We start from the raw sequence: 20610 nt of genomic DNA on the forward strand, positions 1-20610 counted from the left end.
TGTATTTCATAAATAATTTTGTTAAATAAATTCATTTTGAATATTTAAAAATTAGTTTTTTTTTTTTAAAAAAAAACAATAGTAAATACCTAAAAGTAACTTGCTTATATTAAGGTTAATAATTGATTTTTGTATATTAAATGATAAAATTTAAGGATTTAAATGAATTAATAATATTATCTGTCTTCTTTTTGCTTATTTTAAGCATTTTTTACAATAATTTAATAGTTAATTAATACTATGCAAAAAATAGGAAAAAAAATTGAGTTATTTATTATGTAATAAAATTTGAATAAATGAAACCTTCTATTTAATTACAGGAGATAAATTTATTTACTTTTATCATGAACTCCTTACTAATTAATATCCACTTATAACTATTCTGAAAATTTAACTCAAAGAAAATAACCAATTCAAGAGCTCAAAGATTCAAGAATGTATGATTTTAATTAATAATGAAATACAGTATTTTATTTTATTTTAATCAGTTTAGTGATGTATATTTTAAATGCTTGTAAACCAAATATAAAAATTTACAACATGTTTCATCAACTTTATCATTTTTTTCATAAAAATACTTTCGTATAAGGTTAACTTATATTTTAATATTTACCTCTAACAACTATATGAATCCGTAAAACGCATGTATCAATCAATATACATCATCGTTTGAATTAATTAAATAAAATTAAATAGACAAAGATGTCATCAATTTATTTATTTACTAATTATTATGGTAATCATCGTAATATTTTTATATCTATATGCATCATTGTTTGAATTAATTATATAAATTTAGATAGAAAAAGATATTGTATATTTATTTACTAATTAAGACAAAGAACTATGTTATTTGATTAAACCAATGATGACTTATTATCTCAAATTAATATGTAAGTAAAAAACTATATTTTTATAATTTCATTTAGAAATCAGTAAGCTAAAAATATGCTTTATTCTATTTTCAATTTAACTTATTAAATTATTCTTAATGTTAGTTATATTTACTTTACCAAATATTAACACATAAATCACTCATTACATGGATATTAGAATTTAACAAAATTAAAAACCTAAAAATGATATTGCAAATGAAATATTGATTGATTGAAAAAAGCTTTTTTTAAATTAAAATTTATAAAAAAAAAAATATTTTTAGTAAAAAGCCTTTTTAAATCTAATTAGTTAAATTGTTTGTTAATTTTTCATAATCTGATTCATTTTATCAATTTTATATTCAAACCCAAATATCACTATTTTATAAAAAGATTTATATAAGGTAAATACTCATGTATTAAGGTTGAATACGAACCTGACAAAAAAATTAAAATTTATTCTAATCAAAAATTTAAATAAAAAATAAGAAAAAGATTTATCCAAAAATCCTAAACTTACTAATTATATAAATACTTATTTTATTAAATTTAAAAACATTTAAATCTGATTAACATAGAACAAAAATATCTTCATAATATTGATATTTATTTTATTAAAATCTAGTAAAATAATTAACTAATATCCAATTCGTAAATTAAAAAATTTTTGTTAATTAATTGTTAATAAATAGATAGATTTGAGCTAAAAATCATTGAGTATTTAAAATACATAACAATAATTATGATTAAATTATTATCATTATTTTTTGTTTTAAAATTGAAACATGTTTAAAATTTAAATTATTTTTTATACCTTTAATTGAAGTTTTCAAAATAAAATCTGCTGATAATAATTTTTAAGATTTTAATATAGTGTTTTTTTAATGAAAGCTAAGTAAAGTTTATTTTATAATCATAATTATTATTTATTGGATTAGTCCTTAAAAATAAAGTAATAGAAAAATATTTTTAAGAGTTATTAAAAATATTTAAGCTTGCTACTTTTTTTTTTACATTTTTAGATTTCTATAATTTTAGAGTACTGTTTGTTTAATTGGTTGAAAGATAAAAAGCAGGTACTTAAAGCAATATAAAAATAAAGAAATTGAAAAAAAACGAATAAGAGAGGCATAATTTGTAAGAAGAATTTATGAGAAAGAAAAAATTACAAATATATATATAAGTCTAATTATAAACTTTACTAAAATTTTTTCTATAAAAAACAGGTTGCTCTTTTTGGAAAATATAATTTTTAAGTAAATTAAAAGTTTTAAAATAATTTGCAAAAAAATTAATTATGAATTTTTCTATTTTAAATTTCCGTCTAATGCTTATTAACAAATTTTTTAAATTAGACTTAATCGCAGCAAATAAATTTAATTTTTATTTAGTTAAGCACTTTATCTATCTCAAAAAATTTTAGGCGTCCATCTAATTTTTCTATTTTATGAATTTGATAACTAAAAAAATACTTTCATTTAATTACTTTTTATTGCCATTTTAAATAGGTGAATAAACTAACGCCTTTATATTTTTTTATTAGCTTATTTTAATTTGTCTCTCTCGAAAAATTTAATAAAAAATCATTAATTTTTTTAAGAAACATAAAAATAAATTTTTGAATTTTGTTCGATTATATGTTGTAATTGCTGGAATAATATGATAAATTTCCTCTTTCGTTTGGTATTTAGTAGAAATTTGACGTAATTATAATAATTGTTTTAGAATCAAACGAAGCAATCATATCCACCTTTTATAGTCAGCTTTCAATTTTTGTTGTAATTTGAAAGGCGGCTATATAAACATAAAAATATTTAAGTAACTTTCATAAATAATTTCATCAAAACTAAACAACAAAAAATCAAACTTAACTTAATTGTAGAATATAAATAATTATTAAGTCAAAGCATTATGCAATCTTCTCAAATATAAAGTGGAATGATATTTTAAAATGCTTGGGAGAAAATAAAGCCCTTCTTTATTGGTGGGTTTGCTGGATGTCCTGCAACTATAATTGTTCAGCCTATTGATACCATAAAAGTAAGAATTTAGATTATAAACGAGCAAATTGCATTGGGAAAAGCAAATGGATTGACAACAAATCCAATAACTATCTCAAAACATGTAATTGTTAATGATGGATTCAGAGGATTGTTCAAAGGCATGGATGCTGCATTACTCCGTTAATTAACTTATGGCTCAACTCGTCTTGGATTGTTCCGCTTGTTGTCTGATACACATACTGAAAGAAATAATAGATATCCTACAATGTTTGAAAAAATAATGTATTCTTCGTTTGCAGGATATGTAGCATGTATAGTTGGAAATCCAGCTGATATTTCTGTAGTAAGATTTTAGTAGGATTCCTTGCTGCCTGCTCACAAAAGAAGAAATTACAAAAATGTTATGGATGCTATGGTTAGAATGGTTAAGGAAGAAGGCTTTTTCACATTGTGGAGAGGTTCAATCCCAACTATTGTTAGAGCAGTCTTTATAAATGTTAGCATGCTTACTACATATGATGAAGTCAAAGAGAGAATAAATGCTTATACAGGAACAAAAGATCTCTTTACTACATCTTGCATAGCCTCTTTCAGTGCCTGCTTAGTTTCTTCAGTTGTTTCTCTACCCTTTGATAACATTAAAACTAAGCTCTAAGGAATGAAGGCAAATCGCCATGGAGTGTTTCCATACAATAATATAGGTGACTGTATGGTGAAATCAATTAAATCAGAAGGATTTTTCGGATTATGGGTTGGTATGCCAACTTTTCTGTGCAGGATGTTTCCACACTCAATAGTAACGTTGCTCTTTTAAGATTATTTATATAAGTGCTTTTCAAAAAACACAATGAAAAACTGAGTTTATACTCGTTTAATAAAAACTAATTAATTTATTATAAAAAAGTTAATATTTATTGCTCTAAATTGTATATTTTATAATTATAACATTAAAAAATAAATAATATATTTTGTTTAGTTTTTCAATTTTAAGTATTTTCCCTTTTTTATTATCCAAAATCTTTAGTCAATCATAATAATTTTTACCAATTTTTAATGAATATAAATGAGTTTTATTTAAAGCTTAAAAAAAAAAGATTATTGTGTAATAAAAGAAATAATCAAGTTAGATAGATAAAAAGATAAATAGATAGTAATAGATTAGTAGTGTAATCAAATATTTAATGTATAGTTAATATTAATCACTTATTGGTAATTATTTTTTATCTGTCTTTTATAAGATTCTTGTTTTTATAAAAATGGATATTATAAAGAAGTAAAAAATTAATCTGTTTATTATTTTGTGAGTGTATTTTTATTAAAATAAAAAGCAGATTTATAAATTATGTTAAAAATAAAGTAATTGATTTTCTTAATATAAATATTGACTTTTAACATTCATTTTTCTTTTATTTGATCAGAATTACCATTTTATAATTAAAAGGAAAAAAATTAAAAAAAATAAAGTAGTAAAATAAAACAAAAGTTTAAGTGTCTGTTAATTTAAAAAATCAAAAGATAAGATAATTTTTTTTAATTCATATTTAATTAATTCATTAAATTTCTTGAAAAAATAAAAGTAAAATCTCAAATTATAATTTAAAATTGAGTATTTATTTAAGTATTTTAGGAATGATCATTTTATTTTTATTGATAAATAGATAGTTTGTATTAGATGTTTACAGATTTTATTATTTTTGTTTAATTATTATTTGATTAGATCAATTTAAGCTTAAAATATCTTTATTAAATATACAGATGAGTAAACAAGATATTCATACAAATATTTTTCTTATTCAAAATAATTAATTAAAATAAAAAAAATAATTATTTTAAATACAAAAAATAAAATGATAAAGAATGAAAAATAATTTAATTTTAAATTTTAAAATACTAAAAGTTATAAAAATTTTTTTCTTTGTTTAACTAAACTTTGTAGAAAGACCTTTTAAATAATAGGTAAAGCTTCAATTTAAAGTCTAAATAACTAAATAATTATTCTATTTTAAAGTTCTTTCTCTGATGAAATAAAATCAATAAATTTAAATAATTATTTAAAAAATTATTTTTATTTCCTATTAAAGAAACTAATTTTTAATTTATCCATCAGGAATTAATTCAATAAAGAAATACTTTATTTAAACCAAAATTTATTTTAAAAATAAATAGAATACTTTCTTTACAAATTCAAAGAAAGTATTTTTTTTAAAATTAATTTGAAAAATTATTTAATAAATAAATTTATAAAATATGAAATAAATACATAAAATATTTGATTATTTATTTATTTTAAAAGGATTATTAGGGAGTAAAAAGTAAGGTAGGGAATTTATTCACAATCTTAAGCAGAAATCAACACAAATTTCAAGCATACTGTCAAGTATTCTTGTATCAGGAACCTAAACTGAAGCACCGTATATAGAAGAGCTAGAACTATTTTTAAATTTTTCAGGATTTTCTGCAACCTAATAATTTATTTAGATTAATGAACTAGTTTAAATATTTAATAAATATTTTTAAGTTGATTACTTCTTTAACTGCTAACTTAAGGTCTCTAATTAAATCTTTAACACGGTTTGCGATACCGTGAGTAATTGAAATATGAATGGCTGCAGGTCTTTAAACACCAGCAAAAGCCCATCCCTTTTAACTTAAAGCTCCTTCTAAGTGATAAATATTTCTATTAACTCCTTTTTTGTAAACAATAGCAACGACGACTGTTTTAGGATTACCAATAACATCAATTTCTTATAATTCAGGAGATTCTTTAATGGCTTACACTAGCTATTTAACACATCCACTTATGCTCTTAGATTTTTCAATGTATCTATTCATTTAAAATAAATTAAAATAATATATTACAAAACTAAATATCTATTTACCCTTGCTTGCCATGATATTGCATAGCATACCATGCTCCTGCAATAGGTGCTCCTGCTTTTGAACCACAAACAGAAGGAGTAGCATAAAAACCACCAGGCCAGTCACTAAGAGATGTGTAGCAAGAATGTCTTAATTCCAATGTTTTAAACATACACACTGATACACCTTTTGGGGCTAAACCGTATTTATGATGATCACAGCTTATTGAAGTTACTCCTATTTTAATAATTAAAATAAATATTTATTTATAAAACCTAAAATTAAAACTTGAAAATAATTAAAAATTTATTGTTGTTGAATATAGTTTTGAAAAACTTAAAATTTTAAATAGTATTTTACCATCAACAGTAAAGTCAAAAGGTGGAATATCTAAATTGTAATCTTTAGCAAAAGCAACGACAAAGCCACCTAAACAACAATCTACGTGAAGGCCAATTCCTTTTGATTTAGCAAGCTTGGCCAATTAAGGAATAGGATCAATAGTACCGTGAGGGAAGTTTGGAACAGATCCAACAAGCTAAATATTTAAAAATAATATATTAGAAATTTAAATAAATTTTCATAAATTGCAAGAAAAATAAGAACAAGTTTAATTTAAAATTAAAATTCAGTTTTTTAAGTTCAATTTTAAAACAATTTATAGTAAAATATAATAACCAATTTATTTTTTTACTCAAGAAATTAAGTAAAATTTTAAGCATAACGCAAAAATATTTCTTATAATAAACTATAATCAGTTGATTTAATAAATTTCTTATTTACTTACTTATTTATATTTTTTTTAATTGTTAATTTCCTTTACTTGGCATTAATGGATAGAGAAATATTTAAAAAATAAAGAGATTTTTAAAAATCAATCTAAAAATTCAAATTATTTTTAATAAAAATCAAGTTTATATGTTACCATTATTGTATTAGAGTCAATTCTTTTTTTCACTTCGCTGATCTCAACAACAGAATCTTTATTGACAGGAACTCTGATACACTTGACTTTGAAGAAGTTGCATGCTTTATTGAAGGCAGGATGAGCAGTTACAGGCATAACTCTTTAATTATTTTATTTAATTAATTTATTTTATTTTGAAATATTGTGAATTACATATTTGGTTCAGTGATTTTTCTATATTTTGCAGCATAATTTCTATGAGCAAGGACACCCATCATGATTGATTCAGTACCACCAGTTGTTGTGAACCCATAACCGTCGTTAGATCCAAATAAATTGCATGTCATTTTAATGATTTCTGCCTCCATTTATCTGGTTGCAGGGAAAATATCATAATGCATAGGATTGTGGTATAAGAAACCCTCTGTTTGTTTATAAAAGAAATTAAATAAGTTGATATAAAAAATAATTTGTTACTTGCAAACTCTGAAACTTCCTTCTCGAAATCTCTATCATCACCATATCTAGAGCCAGATATCTTACCAGATCCTGATAATTTATCATCTCTATCAATCCAGTCCTTAAATCTCTTTTAGAGGAGAGCTTAGTTCATTCCTTTATCATTTAATACAGGGCATTTTTCATTAGTGTATTTATCAATAGTGTGTTCTAACTCATGCTCTAACTTCTACTTGCTCTTTTCAAGTTCTTTTTTAGCAAATGGCACATAAGTAACTATAAGCTTGAAAATTTAAGCTTTTAAGCTGACTTCTCTTTCTATAAAAAATTTAAAATAGTGGATTAATATCTTAGTTTTTACATTTCAAAAAGATATTAGAAAGAATTTGTGTTTAATACACTTATGAATTAAAACAACTTTCTTATCAATAGTTAATTGAATTTTTTAATAATTAATTGTGGTTTTAAGCTTACTCTAAATAAATTTTTTTAATTTTTTTTTTTTAAGGTTTTGATAGAAAATTGTTTAATGCCACGATTCATTCAGTTTTTAAAATGTATTAATTGTTTTTGTAATAAATTCTAATTGAATAAAGCTGAAATGATTTTTATTTGTTTTTCTCCTTAATACTGAATTCATAGTTTAACTAAGAAAGTATTTTCTATTGTAGACAAAATGAATTTACCTTTGAAAATAAAGTTAAGTATGCTATAGATGGTCTTTAAGGTCATAATAAGGCAGAAGAACACCAGGACTAAAAGTACTGATTGATCAAAATAACCTAAATCGTTTTTTCTACAAAAGGCTATGAAGTATTATTCATATTAATGAGTGAAAGGATGGATTATGTTATATAAATGGTCTCTACTATATTTATATGCTTCTACTAAATCAGATGTAGTGAGACCGCTAATAACTTTACGGACTATTTCCATTAATTTTCTTTTTATCTCTACTTTTAGTTTTTATCCTACAATTAAAGTTTTCAATTTAAATGCTTTTTCATAATCTTGGATTCTAGCTGGACGTATTTAAGCTATAAGAATTGCCTTAATATATTAAAATTACTATTTGCTTAATTATTAAATTGTGATAAACGAACAAAATAGATAGATTGTAAAATGGATCATTCCAATTTATATTCAAAATTTAAAGTGGATTAATGTAATTAATTTGATTAAGGAGTAATTCGCCGAATAAGTAAATACATTATTTAACATGAGGATATGTTGAATGATGTAAATAGTATTATAGATGTTAATGATTGGCTGTTGTTATCATTAATTTTAGGTTATTGTACTTTTGAGGTAAAATGCATTTAAATAGCGTCATATTAAATTTTTTTAATAAAACTTTACAAGAGTAGTGTCAATTGTTAACAGAAAGTTTCAGATGGCCCTCTAATTTAAATGTGCATTAAATTAGTTATAATTAACACATTTAGAGAAAATTGATCGAATATTCTTTATACAAATTCATTTTGTAAATTGCTTTATAGATATTTTAAAAATTAATTATTCTGCGATATTCTGATGCGATAAGTAAAGTCTTGTGTGAGCTTTAGCATAATATAAATAAATGACAATAACTTTTTTGTGAATATATCTTTTTAGTTGAAAATAATAAAAAATTTGCTTATAACGCTTTAAAAAATTGATTCTGGCTTGAATTATCTCTATTTTAACTTCAAAATAGATATGCTTGAGCCAAAAATCTTTATAAAATTTTAATAAAAACTCAGATGCAAAAGAGCAATGAAAAATCTGTAAATAAAAAGTGAGCCTCGCTTAATAAAAGTTAGTGTAAATTAATTAATTTAAAATCTAAAAATTAAGTCTTTATTTAGTTTAAGTATTATCTCTTCTTACTTTGCATATTCCAGCATAATTTACTGCTTCCAAAAGATTTTATTAGTATTTTTACTATTTAAAAACCAATCAAATAAGAATATTTTTCTTAGATTTTCTCTCACAAATAACATATAGATTTTACACATTAACTTTAATCCTTTGGAATATAATTTTATTTAGAATTATCTTTTAGCAAATACAAAATTAATTTAATACATTACTCATTCAATGATATTTTAATGGTTATTTCTTTTTGACTTAAAATTTGATTGATTTTAAACTCTAATATTATATTACTGTTTGAAGTATCTTTCTTAAACATTCTTTTGATATTGTTTGTTTTTCATTTGATTTATTTATTTACACTTTTTTTGATGAAAAAACAATAAAAATAGCTTAACAATTTTTAAAAAGATTATAAAAATACTTGGACAATACAATTAACAGCATTTAAAATATGGAAACAAATATTAAATTAAGATTATAACTTATGATTGCATTTTTTGTTCATTTTTGATAAAGCAATCTGGCAAGAATAACTTATATTATATAATGGAAGTAAGGGAGATATTTAGGGTCAGATTTAGCAGACTCTAAAATTTACTTTTTGTCATTGTTTTCAAGCAAGTACATCATCTTGCTAGCCATGTCAATGTAGTATTCTATTATGTTTTTCTCTCCTAGTCTAATAAGCACGCAATTACGTTAGTTTTCGCTGAGAGAACCTGATTCGAGCAACTCTTTGTCTTTTACTACTGTTGTTTTGTATTTTAACAAAAGAGGAATAAGCAATTCCTACACTCTCTACCACATTTTGTGCTCGTTTTCGACTGATAGTGGAGGAGTTTTTTGAGGTAAAAAGGGGAGGTTAGACTAATTTGTTTATTCAATGTATTTCTTGTGGGAATCAAATAATTTTCCTAGCTAGTTAGGGTCACGAATGCAAATAAATCTCAAATATCCTAAAAATCCAGTAGAATTTTATGTTTCGAAATCTTCATTAATCCTAGTTAAGCAGCAAACTGGAATACTGCCACCAATTAGCTTGGCCTTAATAGGTAAAGTAGGATCGTCCTAAGCTTAATCGAAGCAGAATACAACTGGTAGTTCATTGAAATAGTTAATTCCGCGATAGTCGTTTTATATCAATTAGCGTCCAGGGCGTTCTTCTTCTTTCAATTTTTTAATTGTTTCTGTGTGATCTTAAACATCTACAAAGCCATAATTTAAAAATAGCTTTGAGTTACATTTGCTTCCATATGAAAAATGAATTTGTTAATTGCGCTAGATTTTTTTTAATGCTTTTACAGTAAAGCAGTTTGTAGCATCGTCAAATACCCATTCACTGTCTTCTTATCCACTATGCTTATGATTTAGCATATCTGCCAAAGGAACCATAACACTGGTTTTGACTCCTTTCACTTTAATACCAAAGACTCTTGAGTGAGAGCAAAGGAAAGCCCAACGGAACTATTCGAATGAAAACTCTGATTTGAATTCTGGAATGACTTGGCTGATTGATTCATAATCAGTTTTAATGTCTTCCTTTTATTCTTAAACTAGCTTAAGAGCAGCTGTGCCTTCCAAATATTAAAGTTCTTCTTCGCTAAAGAGAGCTGGAAAACTGCTAAGATCTGTGGGTAGAGAATCAATATATGCTTTATAATGAGAAGCATCTTTTTTCTTTTATTCTTACAATAAGAAAAGTGCAAAATAAGCATGCTTCTATTAAACAAGCTGGGTATTCTTTTCAGTTAAAATCTTGCAGAAATCTGAAGAACTTGCAACATCTAAAGTAATAACCTATTCTTAAGGAATTGAAATCACAGTCTCATCAGCTTAAATGATTCTTTTAGAAACTATGCTTCTATTATGAGTACTTAAATACTTTAATTTAATACTTGAAAATTCTCCTTTGTTGGCTTAAACCCAGCTTAAAAGATTTTCTGATTTTTTTAAAGTTTCCTTGTCTGCTAATTCCTTTTCTTAATTTTATTGATTGATTTCTTGCTAAATCAAGTCCTTCAATTTTAAGAGCTCTTCATTGTTTTGTTCAATTTAAAGACCCTCTTGTACAGACTTGAGAGCTAAGTCAAGTTAGTCTAATTGATGATAAGCTGAAGCTTCTCTAATATAAACTTAAATGTAATCTTTGTTGAGAGATTTGCAAATCTAGATATCCTAGAGAGATTAACTAAAGTTTTCCAAAAGATAATAAGCCAAAGATCTGTTATGGAAATAGGCATAATTCTTATCATCAAACTTAATAGCCTAACTGTAGTAATCAATAGCTTTGTGATAATTCTCTAACTAAAGCTATGTGTTACCTTATTCCTTTAGTCTATCTCCCTCGCTAATTACCTTTTAATCTTTATTTCCTTTTTTTTTGTGAGCCATCTTAACTAATTAACTAACTAACTAACTAATAATTAACCTATTTATTATCCGTTTATAAATTTATATAGTAAAAATCTTAAATTTAGTAAATATATATTATTATCTCCTCAATATTAATTAATATCTCAGTTTTGATGCTAATTATTCTATGACTGCAGACAGAAGTACCAATTTATTTATCTTCACTAAAATATCTTTTTTGGCTAGATTAATTCTACATGGATAACAATTTCATTTGATTATACACAAGATTTGTATATTAATTAAACAAATAAACATAATTTTATAATTAAATATCATCTTTATTGTGTTTGATTGATAAAAATTTCTATGATAAATAAGTTAAATGAAATTTCCATATTTGTTCATTAATAGGATAACTAATATAAAAATAATTAAAGTATTTTTTGCTTTTTTAAATCATGAAATTTACCTTTTATCAAATTATTAAAACAAACCCACTTTAAAGTATATTGTTTTGTTTATTTATCAAATGAATACATTTTTATATTCATCTATTAATTCCTTTTATCAAATACTATTATAAGAATATTGATTATTTATTTTAAGTAACAAATATAAAACATATAATGTTTTTATCACAAAGATTATTATTATTATATAAATTTTTGAATTTTCTAATCTGAGTTTCATATTAGTTTTTACTGTTTCTCTAACAGTTATTTTATGTCTTCGAAATGAGTTTCTTCATTCTTGTTTATTGTAGTAGCTGTATATTGGATCCATTTTGTATAGTCCTAACCATTATACTTTATTAAATGGTTTTTTTTAATTGTCTCTTTTTTCGATTAACCTCGTATCGTCTGGATTTGAATTTAGCCAAATTATTCTATCTCTGTGATTATTAAAGAATTCTAATTTATTCATTAATGATAATGTTAAAATATTGTCATTTATAAATCTATCCACATTTCTTTCGTTAATAATTTTGAATTACTGATACTATACTATTATAAGAATATTTATTTCAAATTTGATAATATTTTAACATTTTTATGTGAAATATTTGTAATATATTTTTTTATTTTAATTTATTAATTATAAAAATATCATTTAAAAAAAATAAATTGTGTTAGCAGTATAAAAAAATGAAAAATATGTTTTGTTTTTGTTTAAAAATACTTTGAATCTTTCAAAGCATTGTTAATCATTGAAAATAGATTTTTTAATTAATATAAATTTGCTTCTATAATATAATTCAGCTTTATTTAATTAATATAAATTATCAGCAAAAAATGTAAAGCAAACATAATAAGTTAGTAGGATTTAAATGGTTTTATTCATGATTCACTTTATATAATTGAAATATAGTATTATTTATTTATTATATGCTTTTTTGATTCGAGATATAGCATTATTATTATTATATTTTATTTTGTTTGGAAAAATCTAATAGAGTTAATTAATTAATTATTAATTTACTTGAAATATTAAATTGCTTTGCAAATATTTGAGTTAATAAATAGAAATTAATTAATTAGTTTTTTTGTTTGTTATATTTGATGGAAGATTAAATATAAAAAATATAGCTGTTTGAAATAGTATAGAATTAAGAAGGTATATCGTTAAGTGTGACTAGCGAGGCCACTTTACTACTTTCAAAGTATAAGCATAATAATGTGTGAATCATCTTTTTTAGTTTATAAAATAGTAATATAATTATTAATAATCTAAATAAAACATATATTTAGATATTGCCAATATGTTGCACGAAGTCGTATACTCTTCAGCTTCTTTAGCTTTTAAATAAAAATAGGGCAGATAATTTTAATTAGACTTAAGAACAGCAAAAAGGTTTACATTTTTGAAATTGATGTTTGTTTGTGACTGTTGATGGTATTTATGAATATTTTATAAAAAATAGATATTTTTTTAATTGATAAACCTATTCCTATGAAGAATGATAGCTTCATTATTTTGTTTGAAATACCTGATGAAGTAGTTTCAATAGATGCAAAAGATTGCAGGAATTCTTTATAATATATTTATCTTTCATTTGCTTTGTACTTAGCTTAGTACACATTAATTCCAAAGTAATAAGAATAAATTTATATTAATTATAGTAGATATTGATTATTCTTATAATTATAAGGAATGAAAATTAACAAATGATCGAGCTTAGCACATTAGAGATTACCAGAAGTTTTATTTAGGCACTAAAAAATACACAAAAAGAATAAAGCGAACTATATTCTACTATTATTAGCGATTTTGAATAACTTAAGTAGATTTAATTTTACAAATTATAAATAAGGTGAGAGAGAGAGAGTAATTAATTTGTTGATTTAATATATTTTAGGAACTCTATCAAGTTTTAGCCAAGGTCTATTTCTGGTAATCCAATTAAAGGAGAAATAGCTTTGTATATGATCTATGAGTTTTAATAGGCTTATTCTCAGAAAAAGACAATTGATATAACCAAGACATTTGAGAGTCACTCTCTGATTTATTTCAACAAGGTCAAGGATGACCTATTTTCTGTCTTTCTGAATAAAGTAGATTCAATTAGATAAAATATATTGCACCACAACACAAGTTAACATTTTGTTATTTAAAAAAGATTAAGATGTAATTGAGTGAAAACAACTATCCATTTGATACGATTTTCATTGATTCTAGCATAAACGAGATAAAAACAGATTTATTGCATGAATATGATTAAAAGGTAAGTGAATTCTCTTACCTAAAGTAAATTCTTACCCAAAGAAAATCTCTTGAGGAGAAAATCAAGTAAGAATATGAGGAAACAATTAAGAAAAATGATGAAATAAGTGAAGAATTCTGCACTAATCTGCTTGTTCAAATATATGAGTATTATAAATAACAAAATCTTGATCTCTTTACAGAATCATAGAATAATATTTCTGAAACAACAATTATTGAAAAGCAACAAATATTTTAGGATCTCATCAAAATGTACTTGAGCCATGCAAGAGGTCCATTTAAATGTAATTTATAACATTTTCATAATTTTAAAATATTTGTAAAACATATTTTAATTTCTCAGTGTCATTTTTTAATATAAAACTTAAAGTTGTCTTTTAGTAATTTTTTTAATAGAATAATCTGATTAGTTTCTTCAAATTGTAGATTGTTAAACTTTTAATATTTAAATAAAAAAGAATCTTATTTTATCAATTTTTTTTGAGATAAAAATTTAAGTTTAAATTTCTTATAATAAAAAATTAGATAAACTCTTAGCTGAAACTTAAACAAGATTTACTTTCGAGTTCTTTGATTAGTTCTTTAAACACCTTTAAGAACATTTCACAAATTAGCTAATTTAGCAAAAGTAATAACAAAGTGAAATAGAAGAAAGATTAGTGGAATTAGAAGAGAAATTAAAAACATCAGAATAGTAATTTATTAATTATTTTTTTAGATTAGTTATGATTTAGTTTTTTTTATTTAGAAAAAATTCAAAGCTGGAAGAAGAAAATGAAAAGCTGGAAGAAATTAAAAAAGAAAGTATTAAGGACTAACAAAAGTTGTAAGAGTATAAATTTGGAGAAGAAAGCAATTAAAAAGAAATAAAATCACTGAAAGAAAAAATAGATAAAAAGCAATAAAAAATAAATAAATTATAAGATGAGCTCAACAAACAACTCATAGAATTTAAAAGATAAAATCAAGAACTATCTGATAAGGACTTCCGTTTGAAAGTTCTAAATGAAAAGTTACAAAAAGTAGATGAAATGACAAAATCACTATTTTAATCTAACAACTCTGTTTCATCAACTTTTAAATCTTAAAATGATATGCAGACATACTTGCAAGATTTCAAAGACTACGTTCAAAAAGCAGAAAACTCTATCAACAGAATATCATCTATTAGGGAATCATTAAACTCTTCAGTAAATAATTTGGTGTAAATGTTTCAAATTTTAACATAAATTATTTTTAGCAATAATTTGAGATTGAAAATATCGTCAAAAAGAGCATTAAATCAAAAGATAAAAATCAACTCCAAGAAGAGGTTATGAAAGCCAGAATTGAGGAGAGAGAAAATTTTGTGAAGGAAAGAAAACTCCTAGAAGATTAAATACATTAGCTTAGCAAAGAAAAATTTGATTTATTTTAGTAAATAACTCAATGGAAACTCAAAGAATTCGATTTTAATGTAACCAACTAATTTTATTGGATTTAAAATAATCAATAAAATATTTAAATTAAAATAAAGAAACAAATATAGATAATACAAAAGTAGTAAGAGTGCATAGAAACAGAATAGTAAAAGTACAACGCCACAATGGATGTAATTAAAAATTATTAAATATGATTATTTACTACATTTTTCTTTTTATTAAGTACCTATAAACACAAGTTAAAAAATTTGAAGAACAAGGAGAATATATTTTCTTACTAAGATAGTAATTAGTTGATTCTCAGACAACACTTGGTGACTAAGAAATGCTTATTGATTTACTATACCATCTATTACCTGAGCTAATTCTCTATATGAAAAAATAATAAAATAAATTAGCTAACTGTTTAATGTCAATATAACCTTACACTAACTAGGTAGAGCAAATATTGAAATAAAATGGTCTTAAAATTTGATTCAAATAAATAGCATTTTAAACTTATGTATGTATTCAACATGTTTTTATAAATACTAGTTTAAAAAAATAAAAAATAATCTAAAATATTTTCTATTGTTAAAATGAATTTTCCTATTTTTTATTAGCTATTTTTAAAAGTTTTTCATTTATTACAAACATAATTTTAATCAATTTTTTAACAATTTAAAATTAAAGCCTGAAATTCGATAGATCTATATAAAAAGTCTTATTAAATATAATAAAAATTTCATTTTTTTCTGCTTAAAATAATTAATAAAAAATCTTTTTTTACTGAAATCTAAAAAAAAATTATTTAAAAATAAATAAAAAATTTCCCCCACCGGGACTTGAACCCGGGTCTGAAGGGTGAAAACCTTCTATCCTAACCTGCTAGACTATAGGGGAGACATGCTATAAATTAAAAAAATTGAAATAACTATTATCGATTTTGAAATTTGATAGAAGCTATTTATTCTTTATAATTAAATGATCTAAAATATTTATTTCCAATATGAATTTTTATAAAATTTTAATTTATTTCTAAAATATGGCGTATATTTAAATAATTTATTATTAATATGGATTCTTTGTATGTTATAGAAATTTATTATTAAATGGTTAAAAAAATAAAAAAATAAAAAAGATTAGCCCGCCGTGGGGCTCGAACCCACGACCACAAGATTAAGAGTCTTGCGCTCTACCGACTGAGCTAGGCGGGCGGTACAATAATTCATGCTCAAATCTAAACTAACTGGATTGATTTTGGCATTTTAGGATTTAACACTTTCGAGCAAGACCGTTAATAATTAAATTCTTTTTGAAAATTTTATTTTCAAGGAAAATTCATAATTCATTATAAAAATAAATGTAAGCTTTTATTAAAAGTTTGAAAAGATGCAAGATAAGTAAAGTAATATAAATTTAGCAAAGTTTGTCGTTAAATCTGATAGTAAGTAGGCACGGAAATCAAATATTCATTATTTATAGTTTCTAAAAGCTTGATTCAAGAATTCCTGTATAAACCATTTAGATTAGTAAGTAAGCTAAGATCTCAAAAATTTTCATTCTTGCTTGTAAAGTCCATGAATTCACATAAAATATTAGCTCCAGTAGATTTGTAGCAATTGAATGATTTTTATTTGGCTGAAGAACTGGTGCAATCAATTTTATGAAATCAAATTATAAAATTCTATGACTTTAGAATTTTTGAGACAAGAACTAAGAAATTCAAAAATATATAAAAGTAAATAAATACAAACAAGTAGATAGACAAATAGATAGATAGATTTTAGATTTTTTTGACATTCTATTTATTTATTTAATAATGTTTTTTATAATTGTCACATAATAAAAAGCATCTTTTTAGTATTTTATAAATAAGCAAATAAATGTGAATTACATCTACACAACTTTATAATTAAAATCTAACTTGAACTTTAGATATTTGCTATTTATTTTATAAATCTAATAAAAAGCCAGCGAAAAAAACACAATCAATAAATCAATCAAAAATTTTATATAGAAGTAGATTTCACATAAATATTAGTTAATTCAATGGGTGGTGCTGTTTCAAATTGCTCTTGCTAAGCAGAATCAAGAACTCAAGATTTTGGCTCATCGAATATGAATCCTAAAGTCACTGCTTATAATCCTAATGAAGAAGGTTAACAAATGCAAGAAGAAAAGATTTACAAGGCTGATCCTGCTATTATTATTAATTAAGCAGTTCCTCCTCCTCCACCTCCTTCAGGTCCAAAAATTTACGAATTTATCAACAGCTACACTCATAGGAGATTTTAGCAAGTTTTTAGTGAGCTCAAGGAAAACCAAGTATTTTTTGACAGCGAATTTCCTCCTTCTCTAGATTCTCTCACTAAGAATTCTACCTTATTCCCTGAAGCTATAAATCTCGAATGGCGTCGCTTAAATTAAATTTTCACTAAGGAAAAAATTTTAATTGATCCTTCGCAATAAATTAAAATAAATTGTTCTAGTTCTTTGCTTGGGTCTCATTATGCTCTTTCGTTTGTGTTAGGAGTTTTAGGTTTTCACTCAGACTTAATTAAATTACTTTTTGAAATGGAAGAGTTTAGCGAAAAAGGAGTTTATAGTGTTTGGCTTAACTTTAACGGAGAGTGGAAAGAAATCATTATAGATGACTAATTACCTTGTCTGAACTCTAAAAATATTCCTGCTTTTATCAAGCCATAGGGATTCAGCTCTGGTGGTTCGTCTACTTCACCAGCTACTAAGTTTGAGATATGGGCTCCTTTGATTGAAAAAGCTTATGCTAAATTATACTAATCATATGATAAATTAGATGTTGGAACTCCAGAACAAATAATAACAGATTTGACTGGCTCTCCTTATAAAAATGCTCAGACAGTTGATGCTAATATTGCATGGAAATTCATCACTTCAAACTTAGGAAAGAAAAATATTCTCACTGGTACTCCCAAATAACCTACTTCTTCGACTCTCACTGTAACTTCTGCAAACACTGCTACTGCTTCACCTTAAAAAGACTAGTCTGATTAAAATAAACCTACGATTGCAAAGTTCGTAGAGATCATCGACGCCAAAGAAGTTGAAGTTAACAATTTTATCAGAGAAAGAATTATTAAAGTTAGAAATCCTCTAGGACCTTGCGAATGGAAAGGTGACTGGAGTGCTACTTCTCAAAAATGGACTCCGTAACTGAGGGAGCAGGTAGAAACTCTAGAAGAGGGTATACTCAATTAAAATGCTAATCAATCTGATTAAAATGTGACTTGGATGCCTTTAGAGAGCTTTTGCACCATGTACTAGTACGTCTATTGCAATTATATTCATCCAAATTATTATTTCTTCACTAGAAATATCATTCCTTCAGCACTTTCCAGTTTACCATAAAATAATAATGAGTTAAGAAACAGCGGTATATTTAACTAGAATAAGCTCTACATAATTCCAATAGAAGTCAAGGAAGACAATACACATTTATTTATTTAATATCACATAGCAGATAAGAGAACTTTTTATAAACAGAAAGGCAGTTTGTGTGATAACTAACAGAAAAATATTGTCAAACAATATCCTCCTGTCAACTTTTTCTTATTCAAGGGAGATGAAGAAAAAATCGTAGAGTATATGAGAGAGGAATACTTCTATGACAGAAACGGTTGCATTGAAAATACTTTCAATAAAGGAAGTTATCTTGCAGTGTTAAATGTAAAGTGGGGATCAAAAGAAGAGTCTAAAAATGGATTATCAATTTCAACTTACAGCAGCAAGAGAGTAGAAATTAAGGAGTATTTGACCGATTAAACAAAAATCGATAACGCTATCGACTAATGCTTGATGAATATCCCACCCTTAATGAGTAAGGATATTCATAAATATCCAGAAGACGTTGACCACATAGAAAGATTCCATAACGTAGCTTTAGGATACTCTTATTATGTTTACACAAATAGAAGCTAAACAACAACATTAAAAGAAACTGGAGTAATGACTGATAGAAAATTCTTAACTATTTGTTACCCTTTCACTAACTCTGACAACTATACAATTGAAGTAAAGCCACTTTAAAAATAAATTGTAAAATATGCAATTGATCCTGAAGGCTTCGGCTTATATCAAGGTAACCTGACTCATCATACTATATTCAGCTTCAGCAACGAAGATCTTTTCCCAAAGATAAAAGCTGATTTAGCAAACAAATAATTCTAAATTGTGAGTGGAGAGAAAACTGAAGTTGAATTCTATCAACATCTATTCGAAGGAGGATTGGCTATATTTTTCTTGAATAACAGCAATAAAATATATTGTGAAGACTTTAAAGTGGAGTTGAAGAATCTAGGTCCTACAAGCGATGGATATACTTCAAATTAGTTAATAACAATCCAAGTTCCCTCAAAAAGAACTAAGCTATTTGTTTTCCCTCAAATAGATCCAATTACAAAACCCTCTTTCAAATTCACTTCAATATCTAAGAGTTTCAAAACAGATTGATTTAGTCATAAATAGAACTATATATATATTAAACATAATATTTAATAAATTACTTTTAATAAATAATCAACAAGTAAATTCATAAATAAATATTAAAATTTTTATATAAAATATGTACTGCAAACATAAACTTAAAATTAAATTTATTAGTTTAAATATTTTCAACTTTATGGAATTATAAAAATACATATATAATTTAACGAAATAAATAAATATACTTGGATTAATATTAATAATATTATATAAATTTCTAATTTATTAAAATTAATTATAATTTATTATGATTTATCAAATATAATTCAAATAATATAAACTGTAAAATAAAAAATTAAATTTTTAATATTTTAATTTCAATTTTATTATTTTTATATTTACATCGAAAATAAATCGAAAAAATAAAAAATATCAATCGATTTCGATATTTAAAAAATTCTTAAAATAATCGATTTGTTGATGATAAATCGATTCATCGATCACAACACTGGTTTTTACAGATCGGACTTCATTTATTGTCTTAAATTAACACAATTATGCTCAATATAAATCTCCTCATAAATTGAATAGTTTTCAAAGTAAGGGATAAAACAGCCAATTATATTGAAGGAATCTGTATGCTTAATGAGTATTGTAAATTCAATTTTGGACTGAGCAATAGGACTATTGAGGAAGTCTGAGAGGTGCTC

The 20610-nt window shown here is 24.1% G+C and overlaps 5 protein-coding genes across 5 annotated transcripts; 3 read left to right on the forward strand and 2 right to left on the reverse strand. All coding sequences in view use genetic code 6, as the record gives it.

Moving 5' to 3' along the window:
* Positions 1 to 2786: 2786 nt before the first annotated feature.
* Positions 2787 to 3737, forward strand: TTHERM_00259400 (2-oxoglutarate/malate carrier protein; the record flags this gene model as incomplete). Its single annotated transcript, XM_001008990.2, has 1 exon — positions 2787 to 3737. One exon carries the CDS (start codon positions 2787 to 2789, stop codon positions 3735 to 3737), a length of 951 nt encoding a protein of 316 aa, XP_001008990.2.
* Positions 3738 to 5208: 1471 nt separating this feature from the next.
* Positions 5209 to 8039, reverse strand: TTHERM_00259410 (pyridoxal-dependent decarboxylase domain protein; the record flags this gene model as incomplete). The annotated part of the gene is made up of 8 exons (XM_001008991.1): positions 5209 to 5340; positions 5405 to 5702; positions 5758 to 5974; positions 6098 to 6275; positions 6663 to 6804; positions 6858 to 7068; positions 7122 to 7421; positions 7790 to 8039. 8 exons carry the CDS (start codon positions 8037 to 8039, stop codon positions 5209 to 5211), a joined length of 1728 nt encoding a protein of 575 aa, XP_001008991.1.
* Positions 8040 to 9461: 1422 nt separating this feature from the next.
* On the reverse strand, positions 9462 to 11351 carry TTHERM_00259420 (SET domain protein; the record flags this gene model as incomplete). The annotated part of the gene is made up of 1 exon (XM_001008992.3): positions 9462 to 11351. The coding sequence occupies one exon, from the start codon at positions 11349 to 11351 to the stop codon at positions 9462 to 9464; it is 1890 nt and encodes a 629-aa protein (XP_001008992.3).
* A 1523-nt stretch (positions 11352 to 12874) lies between these two features.
* On the forward strand, positions 12875 to 15932 carry TTHERM_00259430 (hypothetical protein; the record flags this gene model as incomplete). Its single annotated transcript, XM_001008993.2, has 11 exons — positions 12875 to 12991; positions 13064 to 13166; positions 13237 to 13405; positions 13465 to 13596; positions 13672 to 13867; positions 13933 to 14320; positions 14562 to 14730; positions 14785 to 15226; positions 15277 to 15492; positions 15553 to 15627; positions 15681 to 15932. 11 exons carry the CDS (start codon positions 12875 to 12877, stop codon positions 15930 to 15932), a joined length of 2259 nt encoding a protein of 752 aa, XP_001008993.2.
* Positions 15933 to 17488: 1556 nt separating this feature from the next.
* Positions 17489 to 19927, forward strand: TTHERM_00259450 (calpain family cysteine protease; the record flags this gene model as incomplete). The annotated part of the gene is made up of 1 exon (XM_001008994.3): positions 17489 to 19927. One exon carries the CDS (start codon positions 17489 to 17491, stop codon positions 19925 to 19927), a length of 2439 nt encoding a protein of 812 aa, XP_001008994.2.
* Positions 19928 to 20610: the final 683 nt, after the last annotated feature.

This window comes from Tetrahymena thermophila (assembly GCF_000189635.1).
Source record: "Tetrahymena thermophila SB210 genomic scaffold scf_8254788, whole genome shotgun sequence".
NCBI classification, from domain to species: domain Eukaryota; phylum Ciliophora; class Oligohymenophorea; order Hymenostomatida; family Tetrahymenidae; genus Tetrahymena; species Tetrahymena thermophila.